The sequence below is a fragment of the Penicillium soppii genome (assembly GCF_028829465.1).
Source record: "Penicillium soppii strain IBT 18220 chromosome Unknown utg000007l, whole genome shotgun sequence".
NCBI lineage: Eukaryota > Fungi > Ascomycota > Eurotiomycetes > Eurotiales > Aspergillaceae > Penicillium > Penicillium soppii.
In genome coordinates, this window is record NW_026643237.1 from 907188 (window position 1) to 931079 (window position 23892).

The 23892-nt window shown below is 48.0% G+C and overlaps 10 protein-coding genes across 10 annotated transcripts; 5 read left to right on the plus strand and 5 right to left on the minus strand.

Annotated features, from left to right (window-relative positions):
* Positions 1–1471: 1471 nt before the first annotated feature.
* Positions 1472–2686, minus strand: N7529_009606 (NAD(P)-binding protein; the record flags this gene model as incomplete). Its single annotated transcript, XM_057245133.1, has 4 exons — positions 1472–1786; positions 1873–2166; positions 2223–2561; positions 2606–2686. The coding sequence occupies 4 exons, from the start codon at positions 2684–2686 to the stop codon at positions 1472–1474; spliced, it is 1029 nt and encodes a 342-aa protein (XP_057093396.1).
* A 1750-nt stretch (positions 2687–4436) lies between these two features.
* N7529_009607 (uncharacterized protein) lies at positions 4437–5075 on the plus strand (the record flags this gene model as incomplete). The annotated part of the gene is made up of 1 exon (XM_057245134.1): positions 4437–5075. One exon carries the CDS (start codon positions 4437–4439, stop codon positions 5073–5075), a length of 639 nt encoding a protein of 212 aa, XP_057093397.1.
* Positions 5076–7015: 1940 nt separating this feature from the next.
* Positions 7016–7318, plus strand: N7529_009608 (monooxygenase; the record flags this gene model as incomplete). The annotated part of the gene is made up of 1 exon (XM_057245135.1): positions 7016–7318. The coding sequence occupies one exon, from the start codon at positions 7016–7018 to the stop codon at positions 7316–7318; it is 303 nt and encodes a 100-aa protein (XP_057093398.1).
* Positions 7319–11150: 3832 nt separating this feature from the next.
* Positions 11151–11434, minus strand: N7529_009609 (uncharacterized protein; the record flags this gene model as incomplete). Its single annotated transcript, XM_057245136.1, has 2 exons — positions 11151–11299; positions 11362–11434. The coding sequence occupies 2 exons, from the start codon at positions 11432–11434 to the stop codon at positions 11151–11153; spliced, it is 222 nt and encodes a 73-aa protein (XP_057093399.1).
* A 591-nt stretch (positions 11435–12025) lies between these two features.
* On the minus strand, positions 12026–13821 carry N7529_009610 (uncharacterized protein; the record flags this gene model as incomplete). The annotated part of the gene is made up of 3 exons (XM_057245137.1): positions 12026–12679; positions 12743–13492; positions 13552–13821. 3 exons carry the CDS (start codon positions 13819–13821, stop codon positions 12026–12028), a joined length of 1674 nt encoding a protein of 557 aa, XP_057093400.1.
* A 703-nt stretch (positions 13822–14524) lies between these two features.
* N7529_009611 (uncharacterized protein) lies at positions 14525–15556 on the minus strand (the record flags this gene model as incomplete). Its single annotated transcript, XM_057245138.1, has 3 exons — positions 14525–14668; positions 14720–15069; positions 15136–15556. 3 exons carry the CDS (start codon positions 15554–15556, stop codon positions 14525–14527), a joined length of 915 nt encoding a protein of 304 aa, XP_057093401.1.
* Positions 15557–16511: 955 nt separating this feature from the next.
* On the plus strand, positions 16512–17594 carry N7529_009612 (aromatic alcohol reductase; the record flags this gene model as incomplete). The annotated part of the gene is made up of 3 exons (XM_057245139.1): positions 16512–16550; positions 16609–16945; positions 17014–17594. The coding sequence occupies 3 exons, from the start codon at positions 16512–16514 to the stop codon at positions 17592–17594; spliced, it is 957 nt and encodes a 318-aa protein (XP_057093402.1).
* A 250-nt stretch (positions 17595–17844) lies between these two features.
* N7529_009613 (rRNA-binding ribosome biosynthesis protein RPF1) lies at positions 17845–19134 on the minus strand (the record flags this gene model as incomplete). The annotated part of the gene is made up of 1 exon (XM_057245140.1): positions 17845–19134. The coding sequence occupies one exon, from the start codon at positions 19132–19134 to the stop codon at positions 17845–17847; it is 1290 nt and encodes a 429-aa protein (XP_057093403.1).
* Positions 19135–19512: 378 nt separating this feature from the next.
* On the plus strand, positions 19513–21534 carry N7529_009614 (glycine--tRNA ligase; the record flags this gene model as incomplete). The annotated part of the gene is made up of 2 exons (XM_057245141.1): positions 19513–21099; positions 21151–21534. The coding sequence occupies 2 exons, from the start codon at positions 19513–19515 to the stop codon at positions 21532–21534; spliced, it is 1971 nt and encodes a 656-aa protein (XP_057093404.1).
* Positions 21535–21751: 217 nt separating this feature from the next.
* Positions 21752–23855, plus strand: N7529_009615 (uncharacterized protein; the record flags this gene model as incomplete). The annotated part of the gene is made up of 2 exons (XM_057245142.1): positions 21752–21889; positions 21960–23855. The coding sequence occupies 2 exons, from the start codon at positions 21752–21754 to the stop codon at positions 23853–23855; spliced, it is 2034 nt and encodes a 677-aa protein (XP_057093405.1).
* Between the last annotated feature and the right edge of the window lie 37 nt (positions 23856–23892).

The window sequence follows — 23892 nt, forward strand, 5'->3', positions numbered from 1 at the left end:
ATCGGGCCAATTAATTTTTCTCTTACTATAGACAACCTCAATATTAGTACGGAGCTACTAAATTGACTTGCGGTGAGCAAAGTATAATTCCATACTCGTCAAGTAGTCCTCGATACCGTTATCTCTTTTTCCGGTTAGTGTTTTCAGTCAAGAAAAGATCATATCGACTGACTAGTTACTCCTTGCATTTACGTGTTGTTTTTGATCAAACAGATCCAGTTTATGGTATATATTTCATATTTGATCGGGCCAATTAATTTTTCTCTTACTATAGACAACCTTAATATTAGTACGGAGCTACTAACTTGACTTGCGGTGAGCAAAGTATAATTCCATACTCGTCAAGTAGTCCTAGAAACCATTATCTCTTGTTCCGGTCAGTGATTTCAACTAGGAATTATTAGATTGACCGAATATTTACTCCTTGCATCTACCAGCTTGTAAGGAAAAATGTTAGGTCTTATTGAAGGGTTTTTGGTGATTTAAATACAGCGCGAATCATGCTTCTTACGTTCCGATATGGTCAGCTCAATCAGAAGAACACGTTGTACAAGAAGGGGGTCAGAGTGAAAAGTTCGGTGCCGATGTGTCCTTGAAGTCTTGACTTCACCTCTAATATGCGCTCGTAACACTAAATATCGGACTGCATTTGCGGGTGAATGGCAGTATTGTTGATCTCGAGATACTGTATAAAATCAACCTCTCGAATTTTTTGGCTGCCTATATCAATAATTTTCATCTGTGGCTCCCATATGCAGACATTGTCATGGCATCCAAAACCCTTTTTAGAATTTCTGCGACAGTAAATGCTGTCTGCGTTGTCGGTCACCTTGTCATGGGCTTCCAGGCAGTATATCCCGCCATCAGAACAATCTCCACCCCTCAACACCGCGTTGGCCAACGCGCCGCTCAAAACGCCTGGAATTTCATGGCTGGAAGTGTATTGATCGCCAGTAAGGCCACTTTTTGTCCCATTGTCATCTAATTATACTAATTCATGGCACAAGCTCTCTTAAATTGGCAATGGTCAAACACGGTCGGTCCGCAAACAAATGAACAAGTAGCCATTTTCTGGGTGATAGTATTCAATGATGTATGGGCTGGGATTCGCTATCTCCAGGTCAAAGAATTCGCACCCCTTCTATGTCTCTGGTTGGCACCGCTATGCAGTGTTGCAGCCTATTTTATGGCCTGAGGTGGCGTCTCTTGCTTACGTATCTTTTTCTTTGATATCTTTATAGCTCTCGGTTAGGGTTTCTGCCAGTGTTCAAAAAGAGGGAGCTTGGTGTATCTCCATTCATTATTGTTTACAGCACATTGGGATAAACGTATACCTTAACGCCGCTTGCTTAGCTTTACTTAAACCTCTTTCTAGAATGATATATGTAGTCTTTCATCCAATTCTGACACTTGAAAAGCATTACCGATGTCAAGATAAATCAACAGGGAATAGGGAGAGGAATTTTACATTTCAAGTAAAATTAACGGTCTCCTGATCACACCACGCCCAGAGCTTCGCCGCTTTCTCCGATCCACCTTGAATTTTCGACCGCAACGAATCCTCAATATCTGGACGCAGATGACCTATGCGCCCCCATGGCCATATGTACGCACCAGAATGTTGTTCAATGGTCAGATCGGGAGATAGGCCTGCATAGAGCTCTGTATAAGCACCATACCGCGGTGGCCACAATACAAGCCCTTGGAGCAAGCGCTCAACGGATTCAAGATACGGCACCATTAAATGTCGGGTCAGTTCTGTGTTGAGATTCCCTGGGTTAAAGGCCTGGGCTGTATCAGCGCACGAAGTCGATTCCAAGTGGACGATGAAAATACACATAAATCCAGCAAAGAGAAAAGGGGAACACATACAACACTTAACACATTTGCGCTTTTGCATCTTTTCCCAAACTCGAACGCTATTAGGTTATTTGCCGCCTTTGAAACAAAGTAATTGGTATATCTGGTGTTTGACAATATCGGCGATCCAGAGTCATCCATATCAACTCCACCCTGGGGGGACAGTTCTGAAAGAAGCGAGCTGGCCCAGCACACTCTCACGGAGTTCAAAGGGGCGGTCTCGGCCGTTTGTTTCAAAATTTGATAGAGCAAAGAGGTAAGAAGATAAGGCCCGAGAACGTTTGTGCTCATCTGAATGTCATGTCCCTATGGTTTGGCGTTGCTGACTTCAGCAAGCAACACATAGCAGACTAATGAAGAACAAAAGGACTCACCTGCTGTGATTTGATTGCTCCAGATGGGAACATAACCCCTGCATTATTCCAAAGCACATCTAGCCTTTTCTCTTGATTCAGGAACTGCTCGGCTGCTCTCTTTATAGAGCGCAAATCGGCCAAGTCCAACGGTAACCATGACAGATTACCCTTCGAATCGGGGAATGCGCAACAAATATGTTCAATCGCCTCGGTCACGCGTCTTTCTGACCGACCAGCCAAGTAGATTCTAGCGTTCGCGCTGTATAGAATTTTTGCTAGTTGAAGACCAACACCAGCATTGCCCCCTGTGACTATGAATACCTGGCCCATTGTGAGTTCTCTATACTAAAGAAATTCAAATACTGGATCTGAAATGGGCATTTACTTACCTTTCCGCTCTGGTCGACAATATTTTTCTCGGTTATGGGTGGATTTGGGATCCAGGCACTTTGGCTCCAAGACTTGCCCATGTTTATTGAAACTGCTCGGTTGGGGGATGGAGCTCGTGAATATTCAAAAAGGGAAGAGGTGGGAGTTTGTACTGCAGGCTTCTAAGATATATGGATATTGAAATTCCCAAATCTACACCAAACACCTTGAGGCCACCGAGGTAGCTAGGAATTTACGTATCTAATTATTGGGATAGTCATATGCGCAGATACTCGTAGACCCACAGATGTACTGTATATATGCACCTGCAGGTCTAACTTCACATTAAGATCTTTCTGCGGTATTTTACAGATTGATTACACCTTACAATAGTCGCTCGCTCGGTAGCATGGCTAAGCTGAATGGGGTACGAACCTAGGTGATCGCTGCTTACTCCATCGAGAGCAATACGTCATATATAACTGGCGGTGAGAGAACCAGAACATCTTCGATTTACAATTTTGCAGTGCGTTGGGTATCGAAAAAGGAATACCGACAAAAGAATGTAATATTAAGCACTTGTCAACCCACTGTCCATACTGCAGGTGGTTGCCGTAAAGGCTGGCTTAGCCAACGCTATATAAGTATCCCTTGAGAGGCACGAAAAGAAGACTTAAGATTGCAGTCCAATCCTTTCATCTTGATGCTTTGTTCTCATTTCTTAACTCATTCAGGAAAATGTACTCGAAACCTCCGTTCAGAGTCCTCATTATAGGTGGAAGTGTGTCGGGCCTCACACTTGCCAATGCCCTTGACAAAGCAAAAATTGACTTCTTGGTTCTTGAGAAACGGCCTGAAATTGTCTTTGACGCAGGCGCAGCTCTTGGACTGCTACCAAACGGATTGAGGATTTTGGATCAGCTGAATGTATATTCGGAGCTCTTGATAGCAGGCACTCCCATTCATACGACCATCAATCGATGGAAGAATGGTCAGGCATTTTCTAAATCACATTTCACCGAAAGAATTGAGAAGAGGTGAAGTGCTGCAGTTTGTACAACCAACTCATCTAAAGACTCACCGTAACCTGATAGGCACGGTTATCCCTTTCTCTTTGTCGAGCGCGAGCGTTTACTTCGTATACTATACGCCAAGATTCCTGACAAAAGCAAGATTTTAACATCGAAAGAATGCATCAGCATTCGGCATGTCAATTCCGGAGTCCATGTCACCTGTACAGACGGCAGCTCTTTTGGGGCAGACATTATTGTTGGTTCTGATGGCGTCCACAGCACTTCGAGACGAGCCATGCTAGAAATTATGTTCAAAAGAAATTCATGTTTTCGAAGAAACATATCGAACAAAGGTTCCATGTCTTTATCTACAACCACAAAAGTTGACCGCTAATAAGACGTTAGAGATGTTTTCGGACTACTTCTGCATTCTCGGTGAGTCATTATATAGGAGCCATGATCCAGAACTTATCGAAGGCATGATGAACATCACCTGTGACAAGGGGCGTATTTTCATCCTTATTTGCTGCAAAGGCAATAAGAAATTTTGGTTTCTTTACCTCAAATATCCTACCAGATATCAGTATCCAGATATCCCGCGCCTCTCACTCGAAGAAATTCATGTCACTATGATGGAAAACTTTGATATCAAAGTAACCGAGCACTTGTCGCCGGAGACTTTGTGGAATTGCCGGTCTAAATATACCATGGTACCTTTCGAAGAAGGTCTCCTGGATCGCTGGTATGCCAACAGGATTGTTTGCCAGGGAGATGCAGTATACAAAGTACGGTAGCAACCATTTTACGGTATGACTTTGATTTAATAATTTTCGTCTAGATGACTCCAAATGCAGGACTTGGAGCAAACTGTGCAATTGAGAGTGCCGCTTGTCTAGCAAATGTTCTTGAGAAACTGATGCACCAAAAGCACGGTTCCAGTCCACCAGCTTATTCTGACATACAAATGGCGTTCGGAGAGTACGAGAAGTCACGCTATGGTCGAGTTAAAACTGCTTATGAAACCTCCTACCTTTTTACTCGACTTCAAGCCCTGGATAACAAACTATACAAATTCCTCTACACCCAAATTAGCCCTGTGCTGGGGGAAGACTTTGAGATAAACGCCCTCACCAACATTGTGATAGGTGGTCCTCCTCTGACCTTTTACAACTACAAAGGCAAGAAAGGTCTAGTGCCTTGGGAAGGATGGAATCTTTCGGCAAGCTCAAACGCCAGTCAGTCACCAGTACTGCGTACGATAAATTGGCTACTTTATCATATGGCACCAGCGATGTCTGGATGCTGGCTCACTCAGCACCTGGTGCTGGCAAGTGGATCAAATCAAAGCCGAGGTATGGACTCCGTGCTATATCCAGGGCAATGCATTGGCGCATTTGGAAATTTGCTCGCTATTGGAACGGTCATGGCTGTCGAAACCTTTCGCGGGTCAGTTGGCAATACATGGAGTGTATTGTAAGTAGAATTCCCGACAGATGTGGCATTTTATTGACCTCTTTTTGTCTCCCAGGCCATGGATGGTTGGTTTTGGCCTCAGCATCAGCGCATGGAAGGCCTTTACGGCTGTCTATCTCCTAGTTCTGTCCAGAAAGCTGTTCCAATGCAAGTCGACAAGAGCGCCTTTTTCATCTGTTTCTCCGAGTTACGCAGCCGCATTGATCAGCGCATTGATTGCTGTCCCGTCAATTCATATCATTACCGTTACTGTTGCTGCTCATGGTATAGGCTGGTCCACCGGTTTTACCTCAGCTTCCGGTCTAGTACTAATATATCCGATGATTATACCAGTGCTAAGTTGGGTGCTGAGGCTGCTTGGAAATTTTGATGAGCGACAGGAGATTATCATGGGTACCGCAGAGATACCTACATTGCAAGGAGCTTATTTGATATCGGCCGTTCTTTCCCTTATACTTCATGTTTACTCCACTCTCCGGTCGAGGCCCCTACTTGATACCTCGGCTTGCCAGGCCTTTCTCGTCTCGTTGATGCGCCTCATTCTCGGTGCCAAGTATCTGGATGGAGAGACACTTCATTTTTATGTCGTGTTTACGTCATTCTCCATGATAATGGCATACGTCAATGTTGTCACTTTAACAAGGCCCGCACATAAAGTCTTATCCGCTAAAATGTGTTTGACGGTCAAAATGACGCTTGGAAGTGCTTTGATTGGACCAGGAGCAACCATCGCATTGCTGTGGATCTGGAGAGAGGACAGGGTCAGAAAGATAGATCATTGATCTCTTATGTATATATTCGGCTGCTGCTCGGTTCTGTAGCTCACTCTAATCCCAAGACTCAAAACCTTTTCGAAATCCTTTAACCAGCTTGAACCTGATCATATGATTTTGGAACTTTTGCACTATAACACCTCTCATAAGGTATGAAGAGCGAATAGACTGGCCTCACATCCCACTTGATTGACTTGCCAGTATTCCATGTACCTAGAAGTGAAAATAAGCGATCGTTCTATGTGCACTCTGTATATAGTGGTTTCTCGTACAGATCTTATTTAGGTTAATGTAGTTCTTGCGCTTCATATTCTTTTACATTGTATGATCGTCGGAGGGTCTGGTAATTTTTACCGAAAAATTGTAAGGCTCGGTGAATCTAAGCCTATTCAAAGAAACGTTTAGCACATACGACCATAGGGTGTGGAAAACAGGGCTTCCCGTCCGCTCAGCCGTACTTAAGCCACACGCCGGTGAGTTAGTAGTTGGGTGGGTGACCACCAGCGAATCCTCACTGTTGTATGTTTTTGTTCACCTATTTTTTTGATTCTCCAGGAAAGGTCAGCCATGCTCTCGGGGTACCTAGGAAAACTGGGCGTTCGGAACATTGTTCTTGAGAAAGAAGCAGGTATTACCACCGATCCAAGGGGTATCGCTCTCGACGATGACGGCATTCGGCTCGTACAGGGTCTGGGTTTGTATGAGCATATCTTCAGGGAGATCGGGACATGTAAAGAAATTTATCGCGAGGCGAAGGAGAGTACTGATATTATCTATAGGCTTGCCAAAGGCTCAATTTGTTAGTGGAACTTACCACAACCTACATGCGAAACCTTTTCTCTGCATAGACACATCCTCGGTAAAATGAGTCCAGTCTGTCCGAATCTTACAAGCAAAAACTGACTTGGGTGAAGAGTGAGGGAAATACAGGTCATATCGGTGTTCTTGCGCATAAACAACCTATCCTCGAGAAACATCTCCGATCTGTGGTTGAAGGGGTCAAAGTCTGTGAATTACGAAGTAGCTGCACGTTAATTTCGATTTCCGAGGACGCGGATTGGGTCTATGCCATGTACAGAGATGCATCGGGGACAGAGAGAAATTTACGCGCGGGATTCCTAGCTGCGTCCGATGGTAAGACGGGCTTCACGCGAAAGATGGCAGAACTAGCATGTTCCAAATTGTGGTTTTACTTAATGACGTGGAGAAGCTGGCTTCTGCGTTGCATGAGTTGAAGATACTCGACCAGGGCAATGAGCTACTGTCTCCGCGCGACGCCACAGTTTTCGTGCCTCGCACGAGCTGCAAGCCTGATACCGATTATAGGCCTTATCGGTCATTCTATCGAACTGCTACGGATGATGAATTTGCTTCTTCGAGGCTATGCGACTCACGACCAATCCCTCGAGGCTACGACGAAATGTTGATGTGGAAGAGTGGCAATGGGAAGCGGTACTGTGGTGTTGAGACCTGACCGGTTCGAATTCGCGATTTGTACCACGGAGGCCGAGCTGGAGAAGGTTGCTTCACGTCTGGCTCGGTTATTTGCGTTTTAGCCGAAAGGAAGAAAAGGGAGTGATCGAAAGATAGTTTTTTTACGCCCGTAAATTTAATCAAAAAGAAACGGCTTTCCACATAAGGTATTCGGAATGGACCTTGTGTTGTGCTGAAGTCCTCCAAGGACTTCCAGGATTGGAAGACTTGAGTTCGAGATTTGATCTTTTTACTTAACATTGAGCTGACAGCTAAATGAAATCGAGCCAAGAACAGGCCGAACCGGATTCGATTAATAAACCTTGAAATATACTCGTAGTTAGCTTCGGAGGATTGTCTTGAAATTACTCAAGCATCAGAATATTAAATATTAGTCCTTAATGCCCCACCAAGGCCCCATTTACTCGAAGAGTCCTCGAATCCATGTGCCCCAAGTAAGTCCTGAACTTCCCACCGCCACCAGTGCTCTTCTCCAGGTATATCCGTACACGGAAGATCCAATTCGCTGCTTAGAGTGGGCCAGACCTTTATAAAGGTTCGACCTAGAACTCTGGTAAGGAAAATATAGGATCGGCCGTTATGTTCCGCTTGGTGTAGAATATTAGGTGTCTTAAAGCCAGGTTGTTGTTTCTGAACAAATTCTAGTGTCGTGGGTTCTCGATTTGTGTCATTCATTGGTCTTTTAACCTTGCAGAAAGCGCTGTTTCCTATGGACCAGGCGGCTGAGCAATTCCCAGCGTCGTATACTCTAGGGCTAGCGGCGGCTATTTCAGCCTTCACGCGTGATAGACACGATGAACGTAATTGTGCACCCTGACTAGATGCAGAACTTGATGAGGCTAGAGAGATGATGTCGTCGGGTGTTCTAAAGGTGGGTTGGTAGGATCTATTGGAAGGATCCGAGTGCAAGATCCGAGTCTCGGCTTCGGACACCGACCACTTGCGATTGTGCTGATTAGCTGTGCTTAAAGGAGGCCTCGTCAAGTCGCCCACCAGCTTTTTCAACCCGATCGGTATTAGGCGGGGCTTTGGGCGTGCTCCTCGCAACTTCTTCCACTCAAGAGAAAATCGCGGAGGTTTACCCAGCAGACATAAAGTTGAATCGAACGCGGCATGGCATGCTGTAAAGCCCACATGGATTTCTGCTGCTGGACTTACCGCAAGCGACAAGATGAGTTAATTGGAATACCCCCCCCAGGTAGATTGTTGTCGGAGTAACCGCTGATGGTAACATGATACATCACGTTGTGTTGCAGTTCTATATTCCAAGTCAACTCGAGAATTTCCTTGCTCTGAAGTTTGTGATGCGCAATTTGACTATCGGTAGTGGCTGAGTTGTCCCATCTGGTCGTGGTAAGATGGTGGTATACACTATTGGAGTTGTTCACTTTCTGATCTTCAAAGTACTTGTCATTAGTCTTCGCAATTCCACATTGCTAACCATGGTTTGATTTCAATGGTAACCTCACCACTACCTTAGTATCTAATTAGTCTATAATTCCACATGCATCTGATCAATCGCAATTTTGGCTATGACCTGCTATGATAATAGTAAAGTGATCTCTCCTATTCAAGGCAAGTGCGCCTACAGTTTCATATTGGACATTCCACATTCACTTTCTTTTTCTAAGGTGCAAGTTTCTATGAGTGAAGCGATATAAAATGTCAAAGGACAAACAAAATCGGTCCCAGGACTTCATGAATTAAACCACATCCTAGCCACTCGGAGTGGTAGTTCATAATTTACATCGAAGTAGTACCTCCATGGGCTAACAGTGACATGCAACGCGTTGCACTCCCAGTAGAATGCGACAGCACTTTCACGAGAACGCTCGAACGCCCGGAATCCCTCAAAAGTAGTCAAAGTACCAACAATTATACATGCCAAAACTTCACAACTGAGATTGCCGGCAAACCCGAAATCCAGGATAGATATTTTTTTTCTCCATTTTCTAGGAGTCCCCCCTTTGACCATGGATGCGATTAGCGGAAATGCGCCGATGATACATAACTGTATAAAGATAATAACCGATAGCCCTGCAAGAAATATAGTTTGAACCGTGTGTCCATCAATATGCTGGTGCGGAAATTTGAATATCCAAGATCTGAAAAATGGCTCGTTGGAGCAGAGTTGCTCTGCTGAGCATTTCGAGGCTCCAGGTGCATCCAGGATGCGAGAGGCGAGACAGGTGTACGCAGGATAAAGTGAGACTCCATCTTGATCGGCTCGCCAGGCGTATACACAGATGTATACTGAAGCTATCCACTGCAGAGTTGCTAGCGTGTATAGTGTCCACTTGAAAACTTGTGCCTTTTTAGAAGAGTTTCGGATGACACACTGAAAAGGATGAAAATGGATCATGTAGCAATATTTCCATAGCGATATCCAGCCAAGCATGGAAGGAATGGGGTAGTGTGTTGGCATCATGGCAAATCTACCAAGACCAATGCACCACCAGATGAAGGAACCGAGATCCCAAGCCATGATTAGCCAAGTATCCCACTCTATCCCTTTGCATATCGTGCCTTCATCGCTGTATAAGGCATTATGGGACTTGCGGACTTGCCAAAAAGCGAGCAAGAAAGTGATACCAGCCTTATTCCATGCTTCCAGGGCCGACGGCGGGAAGGCCGATGGGCGCGGCGTGGATGGTATCACCTTGAAGTCATTGAAACAGCTCATTACCTCGCACCAGCTGTAAATGGTAGTGTTACCATTTGAGTCGTTAGGCAGTGAAGTAGAGGTATTGATAAATGCCAAAGCAGAACTATTCTTCTGTACGAAGGCGCTCTGAATAGAGGCTTTGACAGCAGAACAACTATACGTTATAGCATACGAGGCCGTGTTGTAACACTCCTTGAACATAGTATTCTTGTACAACGCGTAATCGGAGCTGTTGGGATCGAACCCGGCGTTGTCCGTTCTTATTCTGAGTAGGACCATGAGGACAATTCCAATTGCTAAAAGAGATCCTAATATCAGGATGCCACACCAGATCACGCCTTTTGCGAAGCGACGCGTGCGCCTTCCCGTTCGCGGAGGAAAAGCTGGAAACTCGCAGTCGGTGTGGCCAACTTGTGAATATTAGCATTGGCTAGACATAGAGCCGTGAGAAAGCAAAAAGTGGGTATCTACGTACAGTATTCTCGACTCTCCACAGTAGTATACTCGAACTCATAGGAGTGGTTTCCTGATCGAGGGTGTCGCCTCGGCATATTGGAGGAAAGTATCCGATATTCGAACCCCAAAGTTGGGGGCAAATCCGCTGTCCACGAGATTGATGTCCCCTGTCAGTATATATGTAAAGGGGAGAGAAATTTGAAGGAAGAGCACATATATATAGGGACAGGTTCTCACGCTAATCTTTTGGACCTGATCCCTACTAAATGAGCGGGAGACGGGTTGAGCCTTTCTACGGCCACTCTTGCGCCTCCACAACGTTGATTAGACTATTATGCATACTCGGCCACTCTGTCGGCGTTTAGGCTAAATATAGTTCTGCCAAGAATTGGGAGTATTCAATTATGGTAGAGCACTGGCTGAGGCACAGGGCTAGTGGCAGCCACAGGCGTGTTTCTGAGTCGCGCTTGAGGCTGAACAATGTTTATCGGGGACAAAACCAGAATAGTGAAGCTAGCAAACACTACCACCACCTTATTCTTGGCTAAAAAGGGACCTATGAGAACGAAACATGCTATAGCACGAGTTCGTATAGGCAAGCCCTGTAGGTCTAGTAGTCAGCCTTGTTTTGCTGCGTGTGGTTGAACGTATGATATATATGGCCATGTGCAGATGCCAAGAGGCTAAAGATTCAGAGCAACCTGCCGAATACTGAGTTGGGATACATGGTTGCAACCAGGTATTGAAATCCAGACGGGAACTCAGGTCGCTGCACCTGTGTGGTTGCATAAGAGCATCTAACCAACCCCTCAGCTTGCTCGGCATCGCGGCCAAGCTGGCCTGGGAATATCTTCATTATTCAGCAAGATTTTCCACCTCTAATTCGCCTGGTTTACTCTTACTCTTCCAGACGCGCTTCCAGCGTTCCCCAGGTGACTGATTTCCACCAAGTGAAGCATTTTCACAATCGGTCATGCTGCTGTCTCGACTGCAGCTTCGCCAACCCACTGGCTACCATATTTGCGGTTGGTATCCAGCGAATAGCTATCCGAACGTTTCAACGAGTCAGGAAAAACCCAGTCATCATGTGCCCTGGTTCGGTTGGGGAGGGACTGAGCGACCATCGCGCGACTAAGTGTCACCCTGTCTATTGCGCACTGACCCTGCTCACCCCTGGTCGCGCGACGCTAAAGCGGCGTTCACCCTATTCTCACCCGGGCGACACCCACCCAACTACTGACCCGCACATAAGCCACACGCCGGTGAGTTAGTAGTCGGGTGGGTGATCACCAGCGAATCCTCACTGTTGTATCTTTTTTATTGGACTCTCCTAGGTGTTGTTGGATAGTAGTTTGCTCGCCGCGTTATCCTTGGGTTACTTCATCCTTCAACCTGCAAATCAAGCCATTCTTACCATCTAAACAGTGTGTTCACATCTTGGTAGTCTGAAAGCTGACTGAGATTTATCCTCTATATAGCTCTCAGAGATTCCCATTATTAATGACTCTTGGAAATGAGAAATGCGAAATTGGGCTAGATTCTTTGATTCTGGCAACTCTATTGCTGTTATGTGCTTTTTCGCCACAAGAAAGCCGACGAAATCCCCCCAAGAACTGCAGCACCAGTGATAACCTCCCACAATACCTGAAACGCTGCAACCGAAATAACAGTTACTGCCTCCCGCTGTTTGCTCGTCATATTGACATCTTTCATCAAGATGAGATACCCGTTCGTTGAGTTTAATAGGTCTGGGTTCATTCCAACCTCTGCCAGTCCATCTCCAAAAAAGTTCAAGAAGACAACTCCCCCAACAGGAACAGCAAATGCCCATCCCCAGGCTCTCATATAATATGACATGGTCGTCGGTAGGGTTGAGAGTGGAGTATCCTCGTCCTTGGGTGTATTTTGAATTCGAACATTATAACTCGAAAGCAAAAGACCATGGCCCAGACCAGCTGTGAACAACAAGAACACCCACGCCACGGCCGGAGTTGAATTGTCCAGCAGGATAGAACAACCGCTTGCAAGGGCTGTCAAGACCCAGCCACCAGAAATGATCCACTGGGTACATCTCAATTCTCTTGCCAGGATCATGCCCACGATTGCCGCTGGTCCAATGGCAAGCCCGACCATAGCGAGTAAAGTCACCCCAGAAAGTGTCGTGGACATATAGTGGGTGGAAATGAAGTACAGCGGGAAGAACTGCATGTGGGAAAAGACCTAGATCGGTATATTAGATATGAAATTAGATATGAAACAACTTGGATATCAACAGGAGCTCACCACAAAGCCATGCAAAAAGCATCCCAGATATGTCATGGTCATCATCCTCGACCGGAACACCTTCCTTCCAAATTGCGGATGCAAAGCCCACTGGGACTCATAAAACACCAGAGCAACAAGTACTGCACCGCCCACCGCAATGGGAACAATAGTCTGCCACTCTGACCACCGGTAAGAGCTACCACCCCACGAAAGGCCAACAAGAATACCCCCAAGGCCAAGCAAGGCCAGGGTAGCACCAGACCAGTCCAGAACGTGCAATCTGCGCAGCGGGATATGCTTCGAGATTCGCAAGTCCACCGCAAAAGGAATACCCAGCAGACCCAGCGCACAAAAGATGAGATTGAAATAAAACGCCCACGTCCAGTGCGCATAGTCAACAAACAAGCCACCGACAACAGGACCCAAGATCGCACCGCACATCCGTGTCAGCAGTATATAGCATGAATACCGCGAGTGGATGGATTCGGGCGCTGACTCGGTCATTATCACGAAACAGAGACTCATTGCGCCGCCACCCCCAATGCCCTGTATCATGCGGCCGACGATCAACTCAGCGAGACTCATGCCGCCACTGCAGATCCCTGTTCCGATTGTCGCGAAGAGAACGGCTAATATCCACACCGGTCCGTGGCTGAAGACTTCGCTCATCATGGTGAAATATAGTTGACTTGTTGCGCCGAATAACAGGTATACCGTGTTGACCCAAAATGTGCTTGCCAGTGGCTTGCCGAATGTGTTCGCTATTTTCTAAACAAGGTAGATATTAGTCTTGATCTGGATATTCTAGCGCATTATCAGAAACTCACAGGTAATGCTGGGATCAAAATGGTCGCATTGAAAGAGTCCATCATCGCCAAAATGACAATACAGATGAAGATAAGCCATTGCTGAATGCCGAATCTCCTTTCTTGCTCTTCAACCGTAGGCTCAGTCTCGAAAAGCTGGATAGAACTCCCCAGGCCCAGACCCGCCGGGTGAGAATTCACATCATCGACACTCTTGACACTGTCTGGCACACCGAAGTTGATTTTAGACTCATTGTCATAGATTTCGGAGGCTATTGACTGACGTCCCATTTGATGTAATAATTATGTTCAATGTATAGTTGAAGGTGTTCTCAATCCGAGAGACTTAAATCGTGGTCAAGTCACAAGCTTTAGCTTCAAGAAATCAACCCTCGGAGAAAAATCCATAGCTACGCACGAGCTACCCACGTCAACGGATAGAAGTTGCAGTCATTGTGGATAATAGGAGCTTGCGCTCGGCCCCTTGGATGTCGCAAACCCTGGAAAGGAGCCACTCAGATTCCTGTGGACAAGGGATAAACGATTACCACCACGGTCATTGGTCTGAGATCTGATCTTGTTACTTGAAAAAAGGAAGGTTTGTAGACCCTTCTATCGCGGGGAGAGCTTGCAGCCAAATCCCTGGGAATGATGGGTTACAGGGCTTGTGTGCCTTGGAGCTTTCGGCATTCCAGCCTCCTCATCCCTTGTTTGGAGGATGTGAGCGTGTCGACTTCAGAGCATTCCAGACTTGATGTAAGGAATTTTCCTATGTGACCTTGGCTTTATTGTGTAACGGTTGTTGATGGCATCATTTACAAAGCAATATCGGAGAATTATTGGGAAATCGTGAAGCATACAATATAACATATGGTTACGTTAGCTGAGCCGAGGTGCATTGTAGATATAATATGCAGTTCACACCTTCAAACCTCATACATTTACCTGGGTATTTTCTCGCTTGTATGGCTACCTCAACTCCATTGATAGTACGCTAATACTTAGGAAGCACATATCCTCCGATACTAACAAAGAACTGCATAGCTTTCGCCATAAATCCAGTAACATCTTCTCCTAACCAAGAAGGGAACAGCTTTGTTCTAGAATCCTCCAATTCACGAAGATATTTGCCAGCAACCTGAGGATCTGATTAGTCTTGGGAAAATATGCCTTGCTGAAAGTCTCTCACCAAAACACAATTCCCTTGTCGTTCTGGATCCAACGCCACCAATGCAATAGCCTCAGCAACCCTATCGGGTGTATTCTTCTCAAGGCCTGCCTCATCCCACCGCTTTGCAAAGCCAGCGGTAATATGCGTCGGCGTCAGGAACGGTGCGATAGCATTAATGCGCACGCCGTTCTCGCGCGCAACAATCTGAGACGCCCGAAGGAGGCCTAGGACTCCGTGCTTCGAGGCAATATAGGCAGTTACCCCTGTTCCGCCGAAGTAGCTCGATGTAGATGCAACGAGTAGGATTGATTTGGTTGATCCTTTCGGTTCAGGCTTAGATTTCATATAGTGCAATCCCAAGCGTAGTGCTAAACAATACATTATAAGCAAATACATTACCGATGAGAGGATACCAGGGAATCAGGAGGATTTACTGTTCAATGTTCCTTTCAAATTGACATCAATAACCCTCCCAGCCTCCTCGTTTTCAAGAAGACGCCCGTTCTCATCCACGGCATCTAAGTCCAGAACTGGGTGAGACTCCATTATTCCCGCATTTGCAATTACAATGTCAACACTGCCGAACTTGGTTATTGCTTCTTCGAAACAGGCTGTCAATTCCGCCCAGTTGACGATGTTGACAGAGATAAATATCGCGCGGTCTGGATGTGCTAGTGTTCGAATGACTTCCTCAGCGGCATCTTTCAGCGGCGTAAGGTCGGCAAGAATCACATTCGCTCCGTGGTTATTAAATTGGCGTACAGTGGCAGCACCGATGCCGCGTGCAGCACCTGTTATCAATACCGTCTTGCCGGTTGACTGTGAGAAAAGAGCTTGGTCGAGATTCACTGCCATCGTGCGTATGTTTGTATGTGAGAATTGTTGAAATGTTGAAAATAGGAAGGTTGAGAGATTCTCCATGCAGAAGCCAAAGCCGTCAACTGTATTAAATCTACACAACTAACACAACCCTTGTACACCGATGACCCCGCATTCCCCTCGGCTTTCATCCGTACATTTACTTCATTCACTTTCGTGTGCTATATCCTTGCTAGTACTTACAGAAGTTCATGTACATTTCTTCTTCCTAAAGTCTTTCATGGCGTGGCCTGTCAGCTGCGGATATGATAGTTCACTCGGCATTTCTCGACCTCCACACATTGCATATAATCCTGGTTTTAGGGTGTAACGAGTCGATGCCCTTTTTGTGTGTTTTGTTCGGGCCTTTCAGCACGTCATCTCTAATAATAAAGGGTGATTATCTCGTGGAGAAAGTCCTCAACCGGCTTCTCTATCAACGACTGAAAGGCGTCTCGAGATTGAGCAAACCGTAGTCAACAATGCCCAAAGTTAGTAGGCGATCATGGGACTTATCAGTATTGGTTGACAGCACAGTACATCTTAATGATACATTATTTGAAGAGAATGACCCGAAAGAGGGACTAGCTCTCTAAAAGGTAGACTGCATGTTGACACCCAGCCTAGCTCCATTTGAATCAAAATTCACTTCAGATTCTAACAAAAGAATCAACGGGTTTAACTCAAACATATTCTCCCGAGGTCTGTTTGAATCATCGCTCGTTACCTTAGTAACAACGGACTGAGATATGGATGAAGCAATAACGAACTTGGATGAAGAAAGTCAAACTCGGTGTTTACCACCTTATCTCCGTTGGCGTTAACCAACGTTGAACGTATCTCCGTTGTAGGATTGCTATAAGAGTGTCTTTCATACATCTCTTGAAATTGCATTTCCACTCAGATTTTGTCATATATTACAATTCAATTTGACAAGTCTTCAATTACAATAATGACTTCAAACTACATCACCAAGGTTGCCATCGCCGGAGTACGTGATATCATCATATACCTACATTCTTTACAGAATGCAAACTAAAACATTATAGGCCAGTGGAAACAGCGGTAAAGTCATGACAGAAGCCCTGCTCAAAACGGGAAAACACACAATCACAGCCTTGACACGGGCTGAGAGCAAGGGCAAGCTACCCGACGGTGTGATCTCCAAGCCTGTCGACTATAGCAAGCCGGAGACTATTGTCGAGGCACTCAAAGGCCAGGATGCTCTTGTTATAGCTTTGAATGGATACACGCCTCACGAAATTGATCTGGCGCTTTTCAAAGCTGCTGGCGAGGCCGGCGTTTCGTGGATTTTACCAAATGAGTGGGCGCCGGATACTGCGAATGAGAATCTGATTAAGGACATTATGTTGTTCCCCTCAAAGGGTCAGTAGGACTTGCGCATTCATTTGCAATGATGCAGATGGACTGTTCACTAACATGGCACTGCATAGAAATCAACCGCAAAGCCATCGCGGATCTCGGCCAAAGCTCCTATGTCGCTGTCAGCACAGGCTTCTGGTACGAATGGAGCCTGGCAATTCCATCAGCCTACGGTATCGACTTGATTAATCATACAGCTACATTGTTCGACGAAGGCGAGACCAAGATCTCCACTGCGACTTGGCCGCAGGTTGGTCGGACTGTTGCTGCTCTTTTGAGCCTGCCTATCACGGCCGAAAATGGTCCCTGTCTGGATGATTTCAAAAATCAGCTTGTCTATGTGGACTCGTTTACTGTTAGTCAGAAAGATATGTTGGAGTCCGCGTTCAGAGTCACTGGGACTACGGAGAAGGACTGGACTATCACGAAAGAGTCTGCCAAGGAGAGATACGAAGGTGGATTGAAGGCCATGCAGGAGGGTGATCGAATTGGGTTTGTGAAGATGCTATATACTCGTATTTTCTTTGAGGATGGAGCTGGTAATATTGAGTCTAAGGGTACGGTGAATGAGTTGCTTGGTTTGCCGAAGGAGGACATTGATGAGGCGACGAAGGTGGCACTTGAGCGCTCGAAGACCTCTCCGTGGAGTTGATATAAAATGGATATCGAAGCCTTTTGTCTATGATGGCGTTTCCAACATTCGAAGATGACTATTTGCTCCTTCTTTACACAAAGTAGTACATTTGCACTGAGTCTCAAAAAGTCGGGGCTTATATAATGTTGGCCATCGCCAAGTCACAGTAGAATTTCCAGATAAACTAGACAAGCTTTTGATTATATCCATGGATAACTCCTTTCAAACCCCATGCAAAACCGGGAAATAATGACATAAAAAGAGACATTTACAGCTGGAACAGAGTTCTCTTCTTCTCCATTCCACCCTTCCACTCCCACTCCTGTCCACTCGCGCGCTGGATGCCCTTATCAACACGTCTGAGCTTCAGCGTGAAACGGGGTCCAAGTTCCTGCAGACCAGTTCGGATGCCCTCAGCACCAACCATTTCCTTGCCATTGGCATCAACAACGGCCTTTTCAGTCTCACGTTTCTCACGGAAGACGTAGCGGTGACGACGGACGAAGATATAATCACGCTGGTTGTGCAGTGTGACTACCTGTCGGCCCTCGAACTCCGGCTGAGGTGGGAAGAGAGTGCGGAACAAGTGCGCAGTGAGGAGACCGAGGGGTGTGCGGAAGTTGTTGAGGATCAACTCGGGCCAGTGCTCGGTGGCTCGGCCGTGTCCCGGAAGACGCTTGCCATCGATCCAGTTGCTGATGGTGAAGTGGAAAGTTGGGCCGACGGGCAGGTGCACCATTGTCAGGCCGCTGGGCTTTTTCTGGTCTTCGTTCAACACGATTACCGTTGTGAAGTTGCGGTTTGAGGCGAATTTGGAGATCTCACGGATCGAGAATTTGTGCGAGTAGCGGTGTGCGTTGCGTCGGATGTAAACGCTGTTGGGGAACATATCAGTGAGGGTCTCGGCCTGATCGTGGAGGGTTGAGTTGAGGCCGGTAGTGATGAGGATTTTCGGGGTAGGTGGGGGTCCGTCGGTGAAGAGTGTAGGGAATTTGGCAGCCAATGCTTCGGGTGCAAGGCCCAGGTTTGTGCTGCGGGTGGACTGGGTCGGACTTGTGGCACGCTCTGTGGCAGTTGGGAGCGACTTCTTGCGGCCGCGATTGGCGTCCTTTTCTTCGGCGGTCTTTTCTTCGTCCTCGTCATCACTGGCATCTGATTCAAGCATGCTGTCGACGGACTCATTGTCTGATTCCGGGGCCTCACTATCATCCTCGCCCTCTTCCAATGGTCGGTTCAGCTCATCATCCTCTTCCTGCTTGGCGCGCTTGATACGCTCAACATCAACACTCAATCCCAGTCCAGTTTCGTCAGCGTCGTTGTCGGCTTCGTTCCAGACACGCTTCCGCTCCAGGGTCAAGGGAATATTGCGGCTAAGACGCTCTGCCTTCAACTTGGGGTTCTTCGCTTCTTCTTTCTTAAAGGCGTAACGCTCAGCTCGGCGCGCAGCATCTTTGGCTCTCTTGCGCTTGACGTGGTTCATCTTTCGGCGCAACTTGTTGCCAGTCTTTTCGTCGCCCATGACGCCCGGAGGCGGACCTGATCGACCGATAGGACCCATTTTTGAACGCTGTGGGTGTGTAGCTGCGGTAACAGATCAATTCGAAAATCTTAAGAGATCGCCGAGAAATAAATTATCTCGGAGAATTATTTCTCCGATTACAATCTGCGATTCGACCTGAACTCGGGAGATCTCCTGAATTAAGATATAAATAAAGTATAAAATAAAAGAATTCGCAACCAATTGTTTCCTTTTTTTCTCTCTATATACCCTCCTTTGTTAATTTGTATCCTCGGTGGTGTCTGAGGGTCTGGGTGGATGACTCAATTGCCGCGCCTGCGATTTCCCCCCCGCTCTTTTCTTTCCCCTCCGTCTTTCTTTCGGTCTCAGTTTAGGACTTATACACCTCCCCCGAAGACTTCGAAACGAACCGCCAAGATGGCTACCGTCAACACCAAGACCGGCCAGGCCATCGACCGAGCTGTGCTCGACTCCATGCTCCGCCGTCGCATGTTCTACACCCCCTCCTTCGAAATTTATGGTGGCGTGTCTGGTCTCTATGACTATGGCCCACCTGGAACCGCTCTGATCGCCAACATGACCGACTTGTGGCGCAAGCATTTCGTCCTTGAGGAGGACATGCTCGAGGTCGATACCACCATGTTGACCCCCCACGAGATCCTCAAGACCAGTGGACATGTGGATAAATTCGCCGACTGGATGTGCAAGGACCCCAAGACTGGCGAGATCTTCCGTGCCGATCACTTGGTCGAGGAGGTTCTCGAGAACCGCCTCAAGGGCGACAAGGAGGCCCGTGGTCAGAAGGTCGTGGTGGATGAGGAGAAAGAGGCCAAGAAGAAGAGAAAGGCCAAGGGCACCGAGGCCAAGAAGTTGGACGATGCCCTTGTCAAGGAGTACGAGGAGACCCTCGCACAGATTGACAACTTCGGTGGTCCCGAGCTCGAGGAGCTCATCAAGAAGCATGACATCCGTAACCCCGTCACCGGCGGTGAAGTGCTGCCTCCTGTCTCCTTCAACCTCATGTTCCAGACCTCCATTGGCCCTAGCAGCAACATGCCTGGTTACCTGCGCCCCGAGACCGCTCAGGGCCAGTTCCTGAACTTCGCCAAGCTCTTGGAGTTCAACCAGCAGTCGATGCCCTTCGCCTCTGCTTCCATTGGAAAGTCTTTCCGCAACGAGATTTCTCCCCGCGCCGGTCTTCTGCGTGTGCGTGAGTTCCTCATGGCCGAGATCGAGCACTACGTCGACCCCGAGGGTGGCAAGAAGCACGCCCGCTTTGAAGAGGTTAAGGATGTCGAGATGACCTTGCTTGACCGTAACGTGCAGCTGTCTGGCAGCACTAAGCTGACCAAGATGACCATCGGCAAGGCCGTTGAAACCGGATTGGTTGACAACGAGACTCTTGGTTACTTCTTGGCTCGCATCCAGTCCTTCCTCATGAAGCTGGGTGTTGACCCCACCAAGCTGCGTTTCCGTCAGCACATGGCCAACGAGATGGCTCACTACGCCACCGACTGCTGGGATGCTGAGTTGCAGACCAGCTACGGTTGGATCGAGTGTGTTGGCTGTGCTGACCGCAGTGCTTACGATCTGACTGTTCACAAGGAGAAGACTGGTGCCCCTCTCGTTGTGCGCCAGCCCCGCGCCGAGCCCCTTCGTATTGAGGAGTACCAGATCGATATTGAGAAGAAGAAGTTCGGCCCTCGCTTCAAGAAGGATGCCAAGACTGTCGAGGCTGCCGTTGAGGCTCTCTCTCAAGAGCTGCGCGAGAAGCTGTCTCTGGATCTTGCCAACAATGGCAAGATCGAGGTTGAGGTTGAGGGTGTTGGATCCGGCAAGGTCGAGCTTGACAAGGAGCTCATCAACATTGAGAAGCGCACTCGTGTCGAGAACACCCGCGAGTACACCCCTAACGTTATCGAGCCCTCTTTCGGTATCGGCCGTATCCTGTACAGCATGATTGAACACTCCTACTGGTCCCGCGCTGGTGATGAGACCCGTGGTGTAAGTGTATCCCCGACGATCTTTCAAGTGAATCAATACTGACTACAATAGGTTCTTTCTTTCCCTCCCGCTGTTGCCCCTACAAAGGTCCTGCTGGTTCCCCTCTCCACCCACACCTCCTTCAAGCCTTTGACCCAGCGTTTGACCGCCAAGCTGCGCAAGCTTGGTGTTTCCAACCGTGTGGACGACTCGTCCGCCAGTATCGGAAAGCGTTACGCCCGCAACGACGAGCTCGGCACACCTTTCGGTGTCACCGTCGACTTCCAGTCCGTTCAGGACAACACTTTCACTCTGCGCGACCGCGATACCACCAAGCAGGTCCGTGCTACCGAAGACGAGATCCTGCAGGCTGTCAAGTCGCTTGTCGATGGCGACGAGACCTGGGAGGATGTCCGCAAGCGTCTGCCCGAGTTCACTTCCCAGGAGATCGAGTAAATTGCTTATTAGAAGTACATGATAAAAAAAACTATTTACTTTTTTTTGTTTCCAATGTCTTAAATGTTTTAATATAGTTTTGACGACCATAACTGTTTGTAGATCTATAAATTTCATACATTGCGCTGAAGCTCGGTCTGCCTGATCTGGGCTACCGCGCCAAGATTCCGGGGGACCACCTCCGTCATCCATCTGTCCTCTTCTTCTGTCCACAACAATGGCGCCCACTGTACACTCTGCCAAATTGACACTTTCGTGTCCGCTCTTTGCTGCCGACTTCGACCCGCGAGACAACGGTCGGCTCCTGGTTGGCGGCGGAGGCGGCGAGGGGCGCAGCGGAGTGGAAAACAAGATCGTACGTCCGTCCCACCTTCTCAAGAAAGCTTGGCCATGCGTGCAAATGCTAATTTTGATCATCTCTATAGTCTTTGATCGACACCTCGCATCGCAATGATATCATCGAAGCCGTGGAACTGAAATTATCCCGCAATGAAGACTCAGTGACTTCGCTGGTTGCGGCGCCTCTGGTTGGTGAGGCCGACTCGCTGGTTGCTTTCGCTGGGATAAATAGCTCTGTTGAGCAGCAAAAAAAGAATAATAACCAGCATCTGCGCGCGTTCAGATTCGATGCGCCGCGTAAGAGTGGTGCGACTGCTACGACACAGAGCGCTGGAGAAACTCAACAAGAAAGCAAGTCTGAGGAGAAGGTCATTGCTGGAAGTAGCGCTGCTTTGTCACAAGCATCGCTTTTCCGAACTAAGAACGGGCCAGGCTCTACGGACACGTATCAACGAGTGACAAGGCTTTCGCCATGGCCGAAGGGAAAGGATGGCGCAAAACATACCCGGATTGGAGCTATTGCCACGGGACTGGCGGCGTCTGGTGAGATTGTCTTGTTCGGCGTCACGGAAACTCCCAGCGAAAAGGATGTCATTGGCCGCATCCAACTAGGCGACAATGAAGAAGCCGAAGATCTGGACCTTGTCAGTCTCGAACACGACTCAGAGAGGACCGATGATACGCAAGGCCGATTCTTGCTGGCATATACCAATGGCCCAGATGTTATGGTTGGCGAAATCTCATCTTCCACTCGATCCAACAGCGCCCCCGAGGTCCGCTGCGTATATACTATTCCCCTGCCATCCAGTGGGGCCCCCAGCGCACGACCCAAGTTCCGCGCTCTACGTTTCCTCTCGCCTAGAACCCTGCTCCTGCTGCAGAATGCACCAAACCGCAGTGGTAGCGAACTCGTACTCCTCCAACTCTCAAGCGCGAAATCGAGCAAGCCTCAAATTCTTCGACGCCGCAAGCTCCCTGGAACTCTCAAGATCGGTCTAGGCCTCGACATCTGCCAACTAGGAACAAACCCACAAGGCCAGCAACAAACTGTCATCGCAGTCAGCGGAAGCGACAACTCCATCCCTATATTGACAATAGAATATGGTCCAAACCGCGGCTACAGCAAGTTCCGCCCATTCACGACCATCCGCGACGTTCACCCCTTCTCAATGACAAAACTCACTTTCTCCACCTTCATCGCACCCTCGCACCCCGTGGGGCCAGAAGTCGGCCCGCAGAACATCAAGCTCGCCTCCGTGAGCATGGGCAACACAATAGTCGTGCACACATTCCCTCTCTCTCCATTCCCAACCTCCTCCCGTACCCCGCGCTACGTCCTGGCCGTCCCCGGCCCCGCGGAAATATGGGAACTAGTATACAGCATCGCCCTGCTACTTGTGTCTATGTTCGCTATTTGTCTGTCTATGCTTGCCTTTGCCGAGATCCGCGGCGGTACACCTCCTTTCCTCGGCGCCACAGAGTGGCTACCTACTACGATCCGCAACACCATTGCCAGGGACTACGTGGTTCCTCCCCGTGAGAAGCTCACATACTTCGATACACTGCTCGCGCCTCGAAGCGACATCCCAGTGGCTCAAACCTTCCCCTCTGCCTCAGACGAAAAGATCATTGAATCCCTCCGCGAGATCCTCGACCGCGTGCACGGATCCGGCGCCGCACCCGCGGATATTGCAACCACCGCGCCCAATTCTGTCTCTGTGATTGTGCGATGTGGCGAGCCAGGCCACGGCGCCGAGCAAAGCGTGATTGTTGAAACGGCCGAGTCTTCGCACCACGAGTCCCAGGCGCAGAAGCTGCAAGCTTGGACGGATCTTTCTTCCTCTGAGCAGGCTGCTTGGAAACAGAAGCTCATCGATGCCGGTCGCTGGACCATGGCTGAGGGCGAGACTGTTCTTTTGGGTATCTTGTTTAGTGAGGCTTGTGGTGGACTTGGTAGGGCTGTTCGGGAGGGGTTGCCTTGATTTTGGAGAGATTTGGATCGAAATGGCTTGTTGCTCT